We start from the raw sequence: 15,159 nt of genomic DNA on the forward strand, positions 1-15,159 counted from the left end.
ACTATTTAGGACAGTTCCATACTTAGGAACGGGATCTTTTGACTTAAGCCAGTAATCAACCATGCACCTACAAAACCAATGTCCAATCACTATAGTGTTATAAGAGTATAATCTTATTATGCCCCAAAAATATGCCTGAATAAAGATGAAAATTCTATCAGGGACAAAAAAAAGAAAAGAAAAAAAGCCTGATGTTTATGTTCATCTATCCAAAGGAATCATTAGTTCCTTCGCTACAGGTCGCCTGCAGAGTTTTCTTCACCCAACAGGTCGATATTAATAACAAAAATTGCAGTCTTCGGTTCATTTGCTTGCATTGATACTTCATGTCAACAATGTACTCTCACCGGGTTAAATCAAGCAAGACTAAAGCAAAACAGCATTACTCATCAAGATAAGCACTCACATTCATTTGGATTTAATTAAGATTTGACTAAGAGAAGCTTTCATGACAATTCATGCAGTAGATGGAGTTTTGCTTTGTTAATGCAGTTTTCACAGCTCTCCATTCAAAAGCTTTGGCCAAGCTTTTGAAAAAGACAGATGCTCAAAAGAGATAGAAAACAGACCGACAAAAAGAAAGAAAGCGAAGCATAGAACAGTGCTTTGAAATACAGAGCCGTAAAGCAAAAGAGCTCTCCATACTGTTTCAATGTGATTTAAAAACATAAAATAATGATAACAATAACCGCTTAGAAGATTCGGGCGAGTAAGGTTTTTCTTTTCTTATTCAAAATCACACTGAACGGAATTGAAAATACACACACATTCAAAGGTTTGGGGTAAGTTTTTTAATATAATTTAGATTTGAATTTGAACTTACATAAGTTACATTAAAATATAATACAATATACAGATTTTTTTTTAATCTAATATTTCACAATATTACTGTTTTTACTGTATTTTTGATTATAAACTCTTACAGACTCTATTTTCCGATTTAAGTACACCTGTATGAAGCAAATGAATCATCACAGATGAGATGGCCAAGTCAAGTCAAGTCAAGTCATCTTCATTTATATAGCGCTTTTAACAACGTAGATTGTTTCAAAGCAGCTTTACAGAGATAAACGTATAATTTAAGGTAAGATTGTTTTGGCTTTATAGCAGTTCTTTAATAAAGTTATTTTCCAGCTAAAGTTAGTTTTGATTGATTCGCTTCCGTCGCAACGATCATTTGTTATTAAATTAGGGGCCGCTAAGACGACACCATTCTCTCTCTACACAGACTTTAAACGCGAACCTGTGAGAAACGCTGATGGCGTTCACATGCGCATTAAGAATTGGTTCTATAGTTATGTGCGTTTGAATATATGTGCGCAGGTTTGTAATTCCCTACAAACCAAGCCTAAACAAAGTACTGGTGTTTCCTTATAGTTTTGATACAGAATTTTATTTTATTTTATCAATTCGAGGTAGATAGATGACATGTGATTCAGTGTTCTGTTCTTCTGAAGAATTCCAAGCCTGCAAAGAACGATTCTATGGATACAACCTCTAAAATATTCACATATTCACAAGATCTAAAAGAGAGGGGAGAACAGATACACGTCGTGACATGCTACTGTGGCTGAACGAGACCACAATGGTATTGTCAATCCACAAGTGTTCTTGGCCTAGTTTTGTCAGCGCTCAAAAATGTCAAAAGATGAGCTGTCAGCTTACTTGTACTGAAATGAATAAATAGTAGGGTACATGAACAGGAAAGAATTTTAGATACAAGCATATCTTAAAGGGGATGGTATAATGCCCTTTTCACAAGATGTAAAATAAATCTCTGATGTCCCCAGAGTGTGTATGTGAAGTTTTAGCTCAAAATACCCCACAGATATTTTTATATAGCATGTTAAAGTTGTCACTTTTTGAGGGTGAGCCAAAACGCACCTTTTTGTGTCTGTTCCTTTAAATGCAAATGAGCTGCTGCTCCCGGCACAGAGGGCGGAGCTTCAACAACTTGCACTCACACAGACATGCACTGAAAATTTCAAAAACTTTTAGCCTTTTATGTTCAAACCAAAGTCAGAAAGATGGAGAGACTGAAGAAGTGACAACAAGTAGACAACATTTGGGAATGGTTAATTGGTGCATTTATGTAGCTTATGTGTAGTTATCTCCTGGTCATTGATTAGCATATTCTGTCTTGATAATCTATAAATCACGTTCCCAGGGGTGGGGTTTATGTAAATTTTAGGGTTAGTGATGTCACTAACCCGGGAAGAAGCTTGTGTAGTCCCTACCAGCCGTTTGTTGTAGTCCTTAAAAAGCGATTTCTTTAAAATAAAATATCTCCCTTTGCTTTGAACTTTGAGCGTTGTAACTTTGCAGATGTTGTTTATGCTCAAACAGCAACATTACACACTAACCAAAGTTAGAAAAGTGAAATAATATTCAACCACCCCTTTAAATATTGCATAAATGTCAAATGTTTATCATAACACCTCTCCCTGGTGGTCAAACACTGGTAGCACAATTTAGAACAAAAGGAGATGACAAACTGTCAAAGGAGAAAAGGAGATGTCAAAGACATTACCTTTTCATGCAGTGTGTAATATTGCTGTTTTGTGAATGTAAAAGGTCTACAAAGTTCTAAAGATCAAAATGCTCGACAAATAACGCTATTGTCTCCTAAAAGAAAGAATTGATTCTGAACTGCTGAAACAAGTCGTCAGTAATTCCAGTCTCTCTTCTTGTTACATACCGAAGTAACAGCGTACTAATTTGCATAATGCCAGTCTATGGTCTTCATTGGCTGTCAGCGAACAACATCTGCTTTGACCCTCAAACACTGTAGTTGAAGCTGAGACTGGAAGAGCTTAGTTCATGTTGTCAGTGCTGTGAATCCACTTTGATTCACTTCAAAAGGATCCGGACTCACGCTGGAATTTATACAGAAATACAGACGCCATCGTTCCTGTTCGTATCATTGTCGTATCAAGTGCCGAGGAAGCCTCTGGATCTGAAATTTAGATATGGTAATAGGCGTCTGTTTCCGACATGTGCTGTAAGTGGTAGACCAATCACAACAACCTGAGCCTTTTGGCCAATCAGAACAGAGTAAATCAATCACAACAGACAGACTGGGCCATCTGACCAATCAGAGTAGAGTAGACTCTTGGAAAGGAGGGGTTTAGAGAGACTGGATCTTTGAATGAACCGACTCTTTGAGAAATGAGGTGATGTGCAATGGATATTATGAGAAGATTAAAGTGTTTTTGACCTTGGATTCATGGATAAACCTATTGTAGGAGACCTTCAAAATCAAATTAGGGAACCTTTTAAATAGCATAATATGGGGATTTACATTGTGTAAATATATTCAGTTTCTGCAGAACAAATTCAAGCACATTTCCGCATTAAAGTAAAAAAAAAAAAAAAGTTAAAGTCACGTTGTAAGATATAAAGTCACAATTGCGAGAAATACATTTGCAACTATGAGAAAAAGAAGTTACATTGTATTTGTAAGATATTAAAGCGACTACAAAATATAAAAGCTGGCATTATAAGAAAAGCCACAATTACCTTTTTAAAACCTGTAGAGGAAATGCTTCCATAATTCTAATATCACTTAAAGCTGAAGTGTTTATCTTTTTCAAACGTCATAAAAATGTTCTTCCATCCCAGTTTAGTATGCAAATAATATATATCTCAGATGTTGATTTCAAATAATAATATATATCTCAGATGTTGACTGCATTTATCTGAGCTTGAGTTTAAGGCAGGATTAATGGCAGGAGTGTTCGGGAAAGAAATGACAATGCATCTTTGAAAAGATACAGAAATAAAGAGAGCAAAAAGAAAACACAACTCTAAGTGAGGCGTTTAAAAAAATCATTCATTTATTTACAAACGGCAGAGTTTTGCAGAGTGGATTGAAAGACCCCCAGAAAGATTGTCATAAAACATTTGTCCATCAGTGATTTGCATCGCACGTTAATCCAAAACAACAAGCATGCACATTATTCTCCAAAATAGATTTGATTATAAAATATATCTCTCAGTATAAACATCAGACTTGTTTGTAATCACAAACCAGTCTATTCAATTCATCATTCTCACGTACTTTACAGGTGATGTCTCAACGAGCTAAAACAGTGCTCAGCTACTTTTTTCACATTTGCAAAAATAGATTTGAATGTCTTGCTCCTCCTTACTGTAAATATGACATTCAAAGCATCCAAACGCAAGCCAGGTGCGAATAATTTGCTTGCAACTAACTAGATTAAAGAAAGAACACTGTGAACTCAATGACAGAAAAAAAGAAAGAGAAAAAAAACCCTCTGTAAAATTAATGAATGCAGAAACTTCAAAGAGAGAAAGCGAGAATAGCATATTGGACAGGAATGGGTGACAAGCTTCCGACACGTATTAACTACGAGCATTCTTCATCTAAAAGTTACACCAGTGATCAATCACAGCGCTGACAGCAAGTGTGTTCAGCTTTCCTTAAACAATCACAACTCAACATCATCCCATAGTGCAGTTTAACCACTCAGCATCTCATGACTCAATTATCAAGCAAATCTGGAACAATGAGTGAATTTCCACAGATAGTTTAAAAGTTTACCTTCTTCAACATGTATTTTCAGTATCAGGGCATTTTTTTAATGATAGTTTAATTCAATTACCTAATAACAGGATTACATATGCAAAGCAAAACGCATAAATAGATGAATAAAAACACGGGAAAACGAAAAAACACAACAATGGCGCCCCCTGTTGACCGTAACGCGCGCAAGCAACTAGACTAAAGCAGCATTCAGTGCAGCCAGTCACAGGCAAACAGTGCTTACATACAGCATTCTCTAGGTGTGTAAACACGATGATACAGTCATATTCACTATGGCACACTTAAAACACACACTTCTTTCAATGCTAGAGACTAGTAAACCAGATCACTGTAGTACCTTGGACACGTTGCGATAAATTCCTACCATAACTTTGGCTGTTCAAGTGAAGAGAAAGGTTTTCTTTATAGAGAGTCAAATAAGAAATTACTTTGGGAATGAATAAAAAGAAACACCCCAAACAAACCTCTTACTTGGCACTAGATGGAAATCCCTGATTTGATCCTGTTTGTGAGACTATTGCTTAAAATGCTTGCATGGTCTCTCACAACACAGAAAGGTCTATGATCGACCCTATGCACTACACATAATGAATGTCAGGGCAAGCCATACCAATATATTAATAGATGATAGCTCTATATACTCTCTCTATATACTCTGCTTTCACATTTAATGAGAACTGAAACCAAAAAACAACTACATAACATTTTATGTTCTGCACAAAGCAGCCTCTATTCTGAGTCCGCAGTTGCCAACTTAAAGGGATAGTTCACACAATAAATTAAAATTAAAAATGTACTCACCCTCATTTTGATCTTTCTTCCATAGAACACTAAAGATGACGTTAGATACATTTCCTAATGAGGTAAATTTGAATATGTGCCACACAAATTAGTGGAATATAGCACATATGAAGTATAATCTTTCACTTATATGGAAAAAGCAGCATGAACATTCTGACTAACATCTCCTTTTGTGGTCTATTACAGAAGAAACGACATGAGGGTGACTAAATATTAATGTAAGGATTTCATTTTTTGGGTGAACTACGCCTATAAGCAGTTATGCGAGTTATATTTGGTGATTCTATATCAATCATCATCCGAACATCCATATGTCACCAGTGTAGCAGCATGCAGTTCAGTGGTATGAGTTTTCACGAACACTTCACGGTGAAGAAGGAACCCACTTAAAAATTCATGAGATCATGACTATGTCCTTTGTAATGTATAAAAGATCTATAAAAAAGCTTAGCATTTCGATTTAGAACGTAAAATATATCGGTTAAAGAACTCAAGGTTTAATCCTCTGATATAGGCTAGGTAGTTTCAATGTTGCTGCAGTTTGTTTATGACTACACAGTAACGCCATGAATAGAAAGTGTTGGAATTTCCACCAATTCTAAAGCAAAAGCGTTGAATCTACCTTAATATCCTCCAGTGCTACCTACTAAATTAACAATGAAATTCCTATGTTGACGTAAAAAGAATATATTTAGCTCTGCATTAAATATGAATGAAATACCATTGGTCAAAACCTATCACTGAATATCCTGAAATTGTACAAATGATCTCTATACACAGTATAAACAGTAAGTGGTATTAGCAATTTTTAATTTTTTTTTTTAAATGAACAAACGGGAATGGCAAGACCTACCAATGCGCTAAAAAGACCTCATAATATGAAATGTTGTGCTCGAGGCCACAATTCTGTCTAGACTTGCACAAAAAGCTGTGTGCTCAGGGCAATTCAACTTCTGATACACACTCACTAAATCTTGTTATTCTAATAGGTCAAGGTCTATTGCTCCAATAGTGTACCTAAATACATTTATCTAGATTTAAGCCTAGTGAATTGAGTGATACGATTTCTAGACAATAAAAAAACAAGAGTAAAGCAAAAAGAATATCTGTAACGTCTGGAAAAACAAATGTCGTCCTCAAGTAAGGGCACCAGACCAATGTAATGTGTATGTGGGCAAGATTCTAATACCAGAACAGAAAAATAGGGAGTTTTGCATCTAAGAAATGCACATTTCAGTGTACAAATCTTCCCAGGAAACCCGTAATTGTGTCTGATCTTTATCCCCAGCACCAATCTCATGATAAACACACGGAAATGTTGTCATATAAACATGCAGACGCATATAATCAACTTGTCTTTGTCAAACGCAGGCCTGAAGTCACTTGATAACGCAACGTCGGCTGAATGGTAAAAAGAACTTCCAGTGAAACCTGAGGATGTTTTGCTTTCCACCGAGTTCTTCCAAGCACCTCACGGAGGCTGTGTATTTTCATACCTGTTCTCCAGCCGACCCTCGCTCTCCTGGTGAAACCAGCAACAAAACCTTTTCAGATGGCTGGAGAGAAGGAATGGATGCGACGCAGGATGGAGGTAGGGATGGATCAGGAGCAGATGGACCCATGAGTGGAGGTCAGGGTGCAGACGGGTGTGGGCAAACCGTAGAAGAGCGGGTCAGTCATGGAAAAGAGGAGGAGGAAGAAGAGAACGACCCCCAGCACGTAGAAAGAGAGAATCGTGAGGCGGTTCGGGTGGTCCAGGGCCGTGCCGAGAGCTGGAAAACCCATGTAGTTGCAGAAGGAATGGCACAGCACAGGACCCACCAAATGACCTAGAGACACACAAACAGGAAGAGATAGTTGTATTTATTTTTAAGCGGTTACAGTTCGTTTGTTACAAATATATTTATATCAAATAGGTCAATAAAATTTCCAGGTCACAAAAAATAAGAAATTACACAAAGAAAAAAGCATTGTATATTATTTTCATGACAATTAAATAATTTGTTCCCTAATTATTATTCCTGTCTGTAATACAAACTAGCAGATATTATAATTGCAATTCTCAATTTACAGTAAGAATCATCATGTCTTCACACAATTATATTTTTAATAAAACCAGCATAAAGGCAATACCACAAATACTTCCTTCCCAGCATAATTCCTTCCTAAATTATCATCACTGTCAGTAATACAAACTAAAAGTTGTTCGGTAACACTTTACAATAAGGCTCATTAGTTAACTACATTAGTTAGTATGAATTGCACTTATACAGCATTTATTAATCTTTATTAATGTTTCAACATTTACTACTAATACATTATTAAAATCTTGTTAACATTAGTTAATGCACTGTGAACTAACATGCTGTATTTTAATTAACTAACGTTAACAAAGATTAACAAATACTGTAACAAAGGTATTGCTCATGGTTAGTTCATTTTAGTTAATACATTAATGTTAACTAATGAACCTTATTGTAAAGTGTTACCAGTTATTCTTATTAACTGTAATTCTCAATTTACAATAAGAATCATCATCATGTCTGGACGCAATATTTTTAATAGAAGTGGCATGAAGGGAATACCACAAAAAAAAATCATGATGTGTATAATTATTAAATACAAGACAATTTAATGCAAATACAATTTTTTTTTCAAAGTGAATTTTTTTGCATTACTAAAGTCAATGTGCTTAATTGTCATGAAAAGTCACAAAACAAAAATGATCCATCAAAAATCATTTTTAACAAAACTTTTTTTTTATTTTGTACTTTTACTCCTCTTGTGAAGTAGTATAAGCATCAGTAGTATTAAACATAAATCACAGATGCACCTGTCCTGATGAATATAAAGGCGGTATAAGCTCCAAATACTGCCGTGTAGGAGAACTGGAACACTGAAAAGGACACACAAACAAACACAGACATGAGTAATTATGTCTCGCACTATGGATGACGGTAAACTAATGACTTGGTTACCTGCAGAGAGGAAAATCCCTGAGACAGTGCCCTGTCTGAACCGCAGGAGCTCAATTACATGGTGAAAATGAGCTGCAAACAGAGAGAGAGAAACAGACAGACGGAGGAAGAAAAAAAAAGGTTACCATTACAATAATAGTCTACAAAGCAACGCAAATAAAATGTGATGGTCCGGCAAATACACATTAATACAGGGGTGATGCCAACTGTAATGAATAAGATATGAGTGTGTTGATTTTCCGCCAGAACCATATGGAATGCTCAGGTTCCCAATTGCCAGGTATCAAGTGCCGAGTATCTACAATCATTTCCCTGGAGTTTTCAAATCTGTTTTTAGTAATTGCTATTATTGCAGCAACCTTTATTACATTAAAACTTGCAATGAAATAAAAATGTACACGGTCTAAACTATCGGTTAACAGTTTGGAATAATTAAGATTTCATGTTATTGAAATATGCCATATAACTATGGCTGGATTGTGAAATATTACTACAATAATTATGAATAAAATAATACATTTTATATTTATATATATTTAATTTATTCCTTTGATGGTAAAGCTGAATTGTCAGCAGCCATTGTCCCTGAATGATTTCTGAAGAATCGTGTGACTGAAGACTGATGTAAAAGGCTGTTGAAAATTCAGCTTTGCCACAGGAATAAATTACATTTTAAAATATATGAAAAAATATTATTTGGCAATATTTTCCTCATCTGCATGGCCTTGTTCACAATCAGACAAAAAAAAAAGTCAGAGAAAGTTATTACATTTGATAAAAAACTAAGCAGAAATGCACTGATAAACAGATAACATTAAGATGTGTATCAAGAAAGTAGATAGTCCATTTTCTTGTTGACTAAAGTAGGAAAAAAATCATGAACTTTGACCTCTTTAGCGCATGAGTCACACACACCTCAAAACCACACACTCTAAAGATGACCTTGCTTAAAGCTACACTGTGTAACTTTTTAAGTTGATTCTTAGCAAAAAACACTTTGTTCTATCAAAAGTATATGTGCTCATTCATGTGTAATTACTTCCACCAACTAATAAAGTATTCTCGTAAGCGTAGAATCTGCCATTTATAATACATACGAGCGAGTCGCTCGAATGGCGGCAGCCATGTTGCGCCTCCATCTTGAAAATACATTTGCCAAAGAGGGACATACCTAGCCTGGGAAAACCCAGACAACTTCTGGCAAATTCAGATTTGCTCGAGAAGTAGTCTGGCAAAGAGCTCATTCAAGCCCATTTCCATGGCCTAGAAATCGTGGCACCAATCAGAAACGTTGAAGTGGGCTTTACACGATGACGATCGCTCTGATTGGTTTTAGGTCTATCCAATTGCGCCCAGAGGCATTTGAGCGTCATCCGTTCAACTTTTAAATGCATTATTATATTCAAATTGCAAACACATGAGGACAGTCTCCATGAAAGACCCACTGGCAGATGAACGCGCTACTACATTTCTCTCCGAAACGGTAGGTCAGAATTGTCTAAAAAAACTTTTAATCAAATTTGTTTAAACTGTCTTTATATACCAATACATAATTAAAATGCAAGTACTCTGAAATAGAGAGTATAAAAAATTGAGTGACTCTAGTGTATTTAATCTTCAATAAACACAGCTCATTAATTCCATTCACTCCAACCTAAAAACGGGTGCGCGACTGCGCGCACGTGGGCAGAGCCAGTAATAGCGGCGGTAGTCATGGTGACGGAGAGTGACAGTCGCGCAAGCCAATCACTTGTTTCGTCCCGGTAGGAATTAATGAGCTGTGTTTTTTGAAGATTAAATACACTATAGTCACTCAATTTTTATACTCTCTTTTTCAAAGTACTTACATTTTAATTATGTATTGGTATATAAAGACAGTTTAAGCCAATTTGAACAAAAGTTCTTTAGACAATTCTTACCTACCCAACCTTTAATAGAGGATTTTAACTGTGACACGATGATTGACAGGGCAGTTTAAGTGACAGGATGCACGCGACAGATCCGTCCGATAAAGATGACGAAGTAGTATGTCCCAAAGCTTGCCTACTTTTTTGCTACACATTCAAAAGTAAATACATTTTCTTCACAAAAAGAGTACATACTTTTATGGCGTAGTGTAACTTAGGCGAATTGGGATGCAGCATATGGCTTTACACGATGACGATCGCTCTGATTGGTTTTAGGTCTATCCAACTGCGCCCAGAGGCATTTGAGCAACGTCCGTTGGTGACGCCCCTTTGGAAATGATTTGTCTATGGAGCTTTGCCAGACCATAACTCAGTTACTACTGAGAATGGTCTGGTTTTAACCAGGCTAGGACATACCTGGAAATTCGCCTTTCGCGTTTTACACTCAGTGACACCGTGACGAATGCGAGGGGGAGATTACTCGCGACTACTGGCAGATTTGAAAGATTGCTGATGGAGGATCACGCCTATTTTCGAGGACATGTAGCAGAGTCACCAAGGACGCGAAAGAGAGAATTAAAACGCCAACGCGACAGGCAAATCAGCAAGACTAAAGTCAATACTGGAGTAACTTTTCCCAGATGGAAAGAGCTCATGAGGAGCAAAGATTTTAAAACGGACGCCAAAGTTGCCTGCTTTCTTCTCGACAGGTAATTCAGCCTATTTGTGTGAGTTGCTTGTCTAACCATAGCATGGTTGTGCATAACACCAGAACGACCTCTAGAACTTGCGTTACTTTTCCACGCGTCAATGGTGAAAAAGTATTGTTTACCTTGTAACATAAGTCTGTGCTGCGACGGATCACAGGTGATGAATAGTTTTAAAGGCGCAATTTTTGCGAAGTCGAACTGGAAGCCATGTTAATCTTGGAATAATACGGCCACCGTAGGAGTTAAAACGCCATCGGAATTGAAAGGAACAGAAACTAATATTCACTGGGTAGTCGTATACAATTTCACCGCTAGATGGGGGAAAATATCACACAGTGTAGCTTTAATCGTCCATCAATAAGTTATATGGATTCAATTATTATCAGCAATTAATTGATCGTTAGCATCCCGAGTCGCCACTCACCAACACCAAAGAAGAGCGGACATGTGAAGATTGCGGTGGAGGGGCCGGCGCAGGGTACCAGCATGGGAAGCATGCATGCCCGAAAAACCAGCTCCTCTGTCAGTGGCGCTACAACCTGGTTCCTCAGCCAGCGCATGTCGCTCAGACACAGCGTCCAGAAGCATGGGTCTGCAAACACATAACAGATCAATCACATTTACAACAATGACACTACAGCCTTTCTGACTCTTTTACAGCAACAAATATCAGTCTAGCTGATTGATAGCTGGCCGGCTATTCCACTTCCCCAAAACAGATATGAGAATTTATTTAAGGATACAGATTCAACTGCCTGACAGCAATCATTTACAATAGTTTAGCATCATGACGGCTCACTAACATTATAAAAATGCCCAAATAGCTTTATAAATAGAGAGATTCACAGGAGAAATCACTGGAAGAGGAAAAGGCTGTTTACCGACTACAACTTTTATCCCATCAATGAACCCCCAGGGGCAATCCATGGTTAGCTGGATCAGAGGGCCCAGAAACAGCACCTGACAGAGAGGAAAGTGATAAAATGATCAAATAAAACAAAAAATCTGGCAGGTCAGATGTCCAATGTAAGGACTCTTCAGCAATTTGAAGGAATTTGGATAACACTTTGCTTTAAGCCCTAGGAAAACTGCTGTTTGCTTGATGTTTAATAATTGTTTAAAGGGATACTTCACCGATTAGCATTAAGCTTTGTATCAGTAGAAACCCAGTAGTATTTTCGAATGACCGTGCTTCCCTACCTCATGTCCCACTGAGACGAGAGATTTCTGTATTGTGTGTCTGGAAAAAAACCCTCAGATGACGCAAATATAGTCATTTAGCATCATCTGAGGCTTTTCTGGCCAGAGGCGAGAGACTACAGCCAGTAGGAGGAGCTCGTTCCGCATGTGTTCAACCCGCCCATAGGGGGATCTCACGATAAAACAGCGTCTTTTCAGTTTCGAGTCGACTAGTAGCCTAGTTGTATCATTTCTTCCGATACTGCCCTCTGTAACCGGTAGGCGTGGCTTGGGAGTGGCCTCGTAGGGCAGCGAAGCAAGTGCATTCTGGGAGTTGTTGTCTTCCACATGAGCCAAAAATACATTTTCTGGCTTTTCTCAGTCTAGAAGGCTCCAACTTCTAAAATAATTTCACATTTCTACTTCATTAATGACCCAATTTAAATACACATTCATCTTTCCAGCGGTGAAATATCCCTTTAAAAAGACCACAAGTACAGACTTTGTCATTTACTCACCATGGTCAGTAGGAGTGGTAGAATGATGGCAGGAATGAGCCCCTCCAACCGGATCCCCATAAGGGCCAGTAATGAGGGACCAGGCTATAGGAGAAATCAAACACGTCTGATGTTTCACCATCAAATAAGATTAAGAGCAAAGCCAAAAGCAAAATGTTTCACAATAAAATAATAAAAAAAATAACGTTTTATTTTATTACAACTATAAACAGGATTGTATGATGCAGTGAGATCTAGAAACACATATCATAGAATAAGGAATCAAAGTCAGAAATTTCGTACTGATGTTTTTACTCATCTGATTAATTTGGTTAGCCTTTCAAAGCTTTAAAACAATTCTCTTTACAAAATCCCTCTATACCAAACACCTTTTGACATATTAAAGTTCACATGACCTCAAATGTTTAAAGTCGGCATGAAATATACCCAGTACACTCGTAAACAGCATCTCGACAAAAGAAACAAATGAGGGGCGGGACTTGATTTTTGTCCATCGGGAATTGATGTTCCAAATCAGCACAAATTGAAATTATGGATAAGAAAAAAGGTCTAAGCCACCAGGAACCTAAATTAGGAAAATTATGAGGGGAGACGTGCAAAAAATAAAGATATGTACTATGCAGCAATCATTATCATCTCATTATGAGTATAATATTATGCATATACTAAATAGGCTTAGATCAGTTATGTTATGCTATGTTGCTTGCATTACACATAGGGCAACAAAATTCCTTTTTCTGACCAACTAGCTTACGCAACCAGACAGAAAGTTTGACTTTATTTAACATCAGTGTAACATTTTTTAAACAAACCAATATAATTTTTACTAATTATTTTAAACAAAATAATATCACTAATTATATTCATATTTTTACTTTACTGTTGTGCATTTTGGGGGGGATTTATGGTTTTAATGGATTTAAATATATACATTTATATAAAATAGCAAAAAAAAATGAAAAATGTACTTCTCAATTTCATTCATAACATGAAAAAATGGGCCATGGTTAAAATTAAAATAACATGAATTTTATACAGCCATTAGATGGCAGCACCAGTCTCAAATTTATCATTTAGATTTATGTTTAGACATTATAAAATCACTATCATAACATCAAAATAACATTTTAGCATTTTTTTTTTGTACTAAAGAGTATCATTTTGTCGCAGTTATGTCAACATTGGAGGAGTTGTGACCCAATGGTTAGAGAGTCGGCTTGTAACCTGAAGGTCGCAGGTTCGAGTCTCAGTACCGGCAGGAAATGTGGATGGGGGGAGTGAATGAACAGCACTCTCTTACACTCTTATTACCCACCACTGAGGTGAACCTTGAGCGAGGCACCTAACCCCCAATCGCTCCCCGGGCGACCGGGGCGCCATACAAGCTAGAACCGCCACTGATTAATACTAAAATATTCCATACAAAATGAGAATTGTCAATTTTAATTTCAGTAAACACATCCAGCAACTGTAAGGATTACACATCTGTGTTGCAGTAAACTAACCTGGATGCCTGTGAATTCTTTCCATGCCCACACAAACAGTGGAGACAGAGCGGACACAATCAGTACACTAGTGAAGCGCCTCTTTATCACTGCAGGATGATCCCTGTTGGTGCAAACAAACAAACAAACAAACAAACAGTGTTGTTTTAATGCATTCCACAGTAATACATTTGCATCATCTAACCAGCAGCTTATGTCACATGATCAAGACAAACATAAAAAAAACAGTGGGGGAAAAAAGACAGGCTTCACATATGGCAGCCACAACAAATAATCGACAAAATAAATATAAAAGACAAGAAATATAGCAAAATAGTTTAGAACGCTCCATTCGACCTGAATTTTTAACATTGATCTATTCGAACAGCAATATTTAAATGTTTTCGACTCAAACAATACCGAACGTTCGATTCAAGCTGTATTTGAACATTCGATTCAAACGATATTTTGAACATTCGAATTATATAATATGATTTAAGCGTCGAATCGAACGATGATAGTCAAAAAAAAGCTGTCTAGTTAGGGAGCTCGGTGTGTTTTGTGACACAGCCAAAGTCTACAAGCCGTACCTTGGTAAATCGCTTTTCCAAACGTATAAACTTCCAACATAGGAGCACGCGAGCAGTAAACAGGAGAGGATTGACACCCAGCAAAGCCCATCAGGAACAGCCGACACATTAGCATGGAGTTGAGTTGAACGAAACTCTGCCGTCAAACCATCGTCGTCTTTCATGGCGAAACCGACAGGGGCTGAAAACCACAAGACGCGCTGAAAATCTGCAGGTGTGGGTGACACATTAAACACCGCACACGGGATTTTGCTTTAAATCCTAGATAAGTGTATGTCCACAATGGAGGTACTCTGGGAAGCAGCTGAGAAGAGACTGTTTTGGCGCCACGGGATGACGCCATCAATGCGAGACGGTCCTGCTGGCCCATATCCCATATTTCCATTCACAACTCATGACAGCCGCTGATGATGATACAGTTACTG

General features: G+C 37.3%; 1 protein-coding gene across 1 annotated transcript; it reads right to left on the reverse strand.

The window, feature by feature from the left end:
- Window positions 1–3,812: 3,812 nt before the first annotated feature.
- rce1a (Ras converting CAAX endopeptidase 1a) lies at window positions 3,813–15,083 on the reverse strand. Its single transcript, XM_079866471.1, has 8 exons — window positions 14,735–15,083; window positions 14,166–14,268; window positions 12,661–12,744; window positions 11,845–11,923; window positions 11,388–11,555; window positions 8,347–8,418; window positions 8,202–8,264; window positions 3,813–7,197 (listed from the first exon to the last, which is right to left on the reverse strand). Exons 1-8 carry the CDS (start codon window positions 14,896–14,898, stop codon window positions 6,971–6,973), a joined length of 960 nt encoding a protein of 319 aa, XP_079722597.1. The 5' UTR covers window positions 14,899–15,083; the 3' UTR covers window positions 3,813–6,970.
- Between the last annotated feature and the right edge of the window lie 76 nt (window positions 15,084–15,159).

This window comes from Squalius cephalus (assembly GCF_949319135.1).
Source record: "Squalius cephalus genome assembly, chromosome: 3".
Lineage (NCBI taxonomy): Eukaryota > Metazoa > Chordata > Actinopteri > Cypriniformes > Leuciscidae > Squalius > Squalius cephalus.

What these genes read in the sequence shown, in the direction of transcription:
- rce1a (XM_079866471.1), bottom strand. Translation starts at nt 14,898, where the DNA reads ATGAAAGACGACGATGGTTTGACGGCAGAGTTTCGTTCAACTCAACTC. An exon ending in TGGGATAAAAGTTGTAGTCG is followed by an intron (nt 11,556 to 11,844) that starts GTAAACAGCCTT and finishes ATGTGTTTGCAG; the next exon opens with ACCCATGCTTCTGGACGCTG. An exon ending in TCCGCTCTTCTTTGGTGTTG is followed by an intron (nt 8,419 to 11,387) that starts GTGAGTGGCGAC and finishes CTCTGTTTGCAG; the next exon opens with CTCATTTTCACCATGTAATT.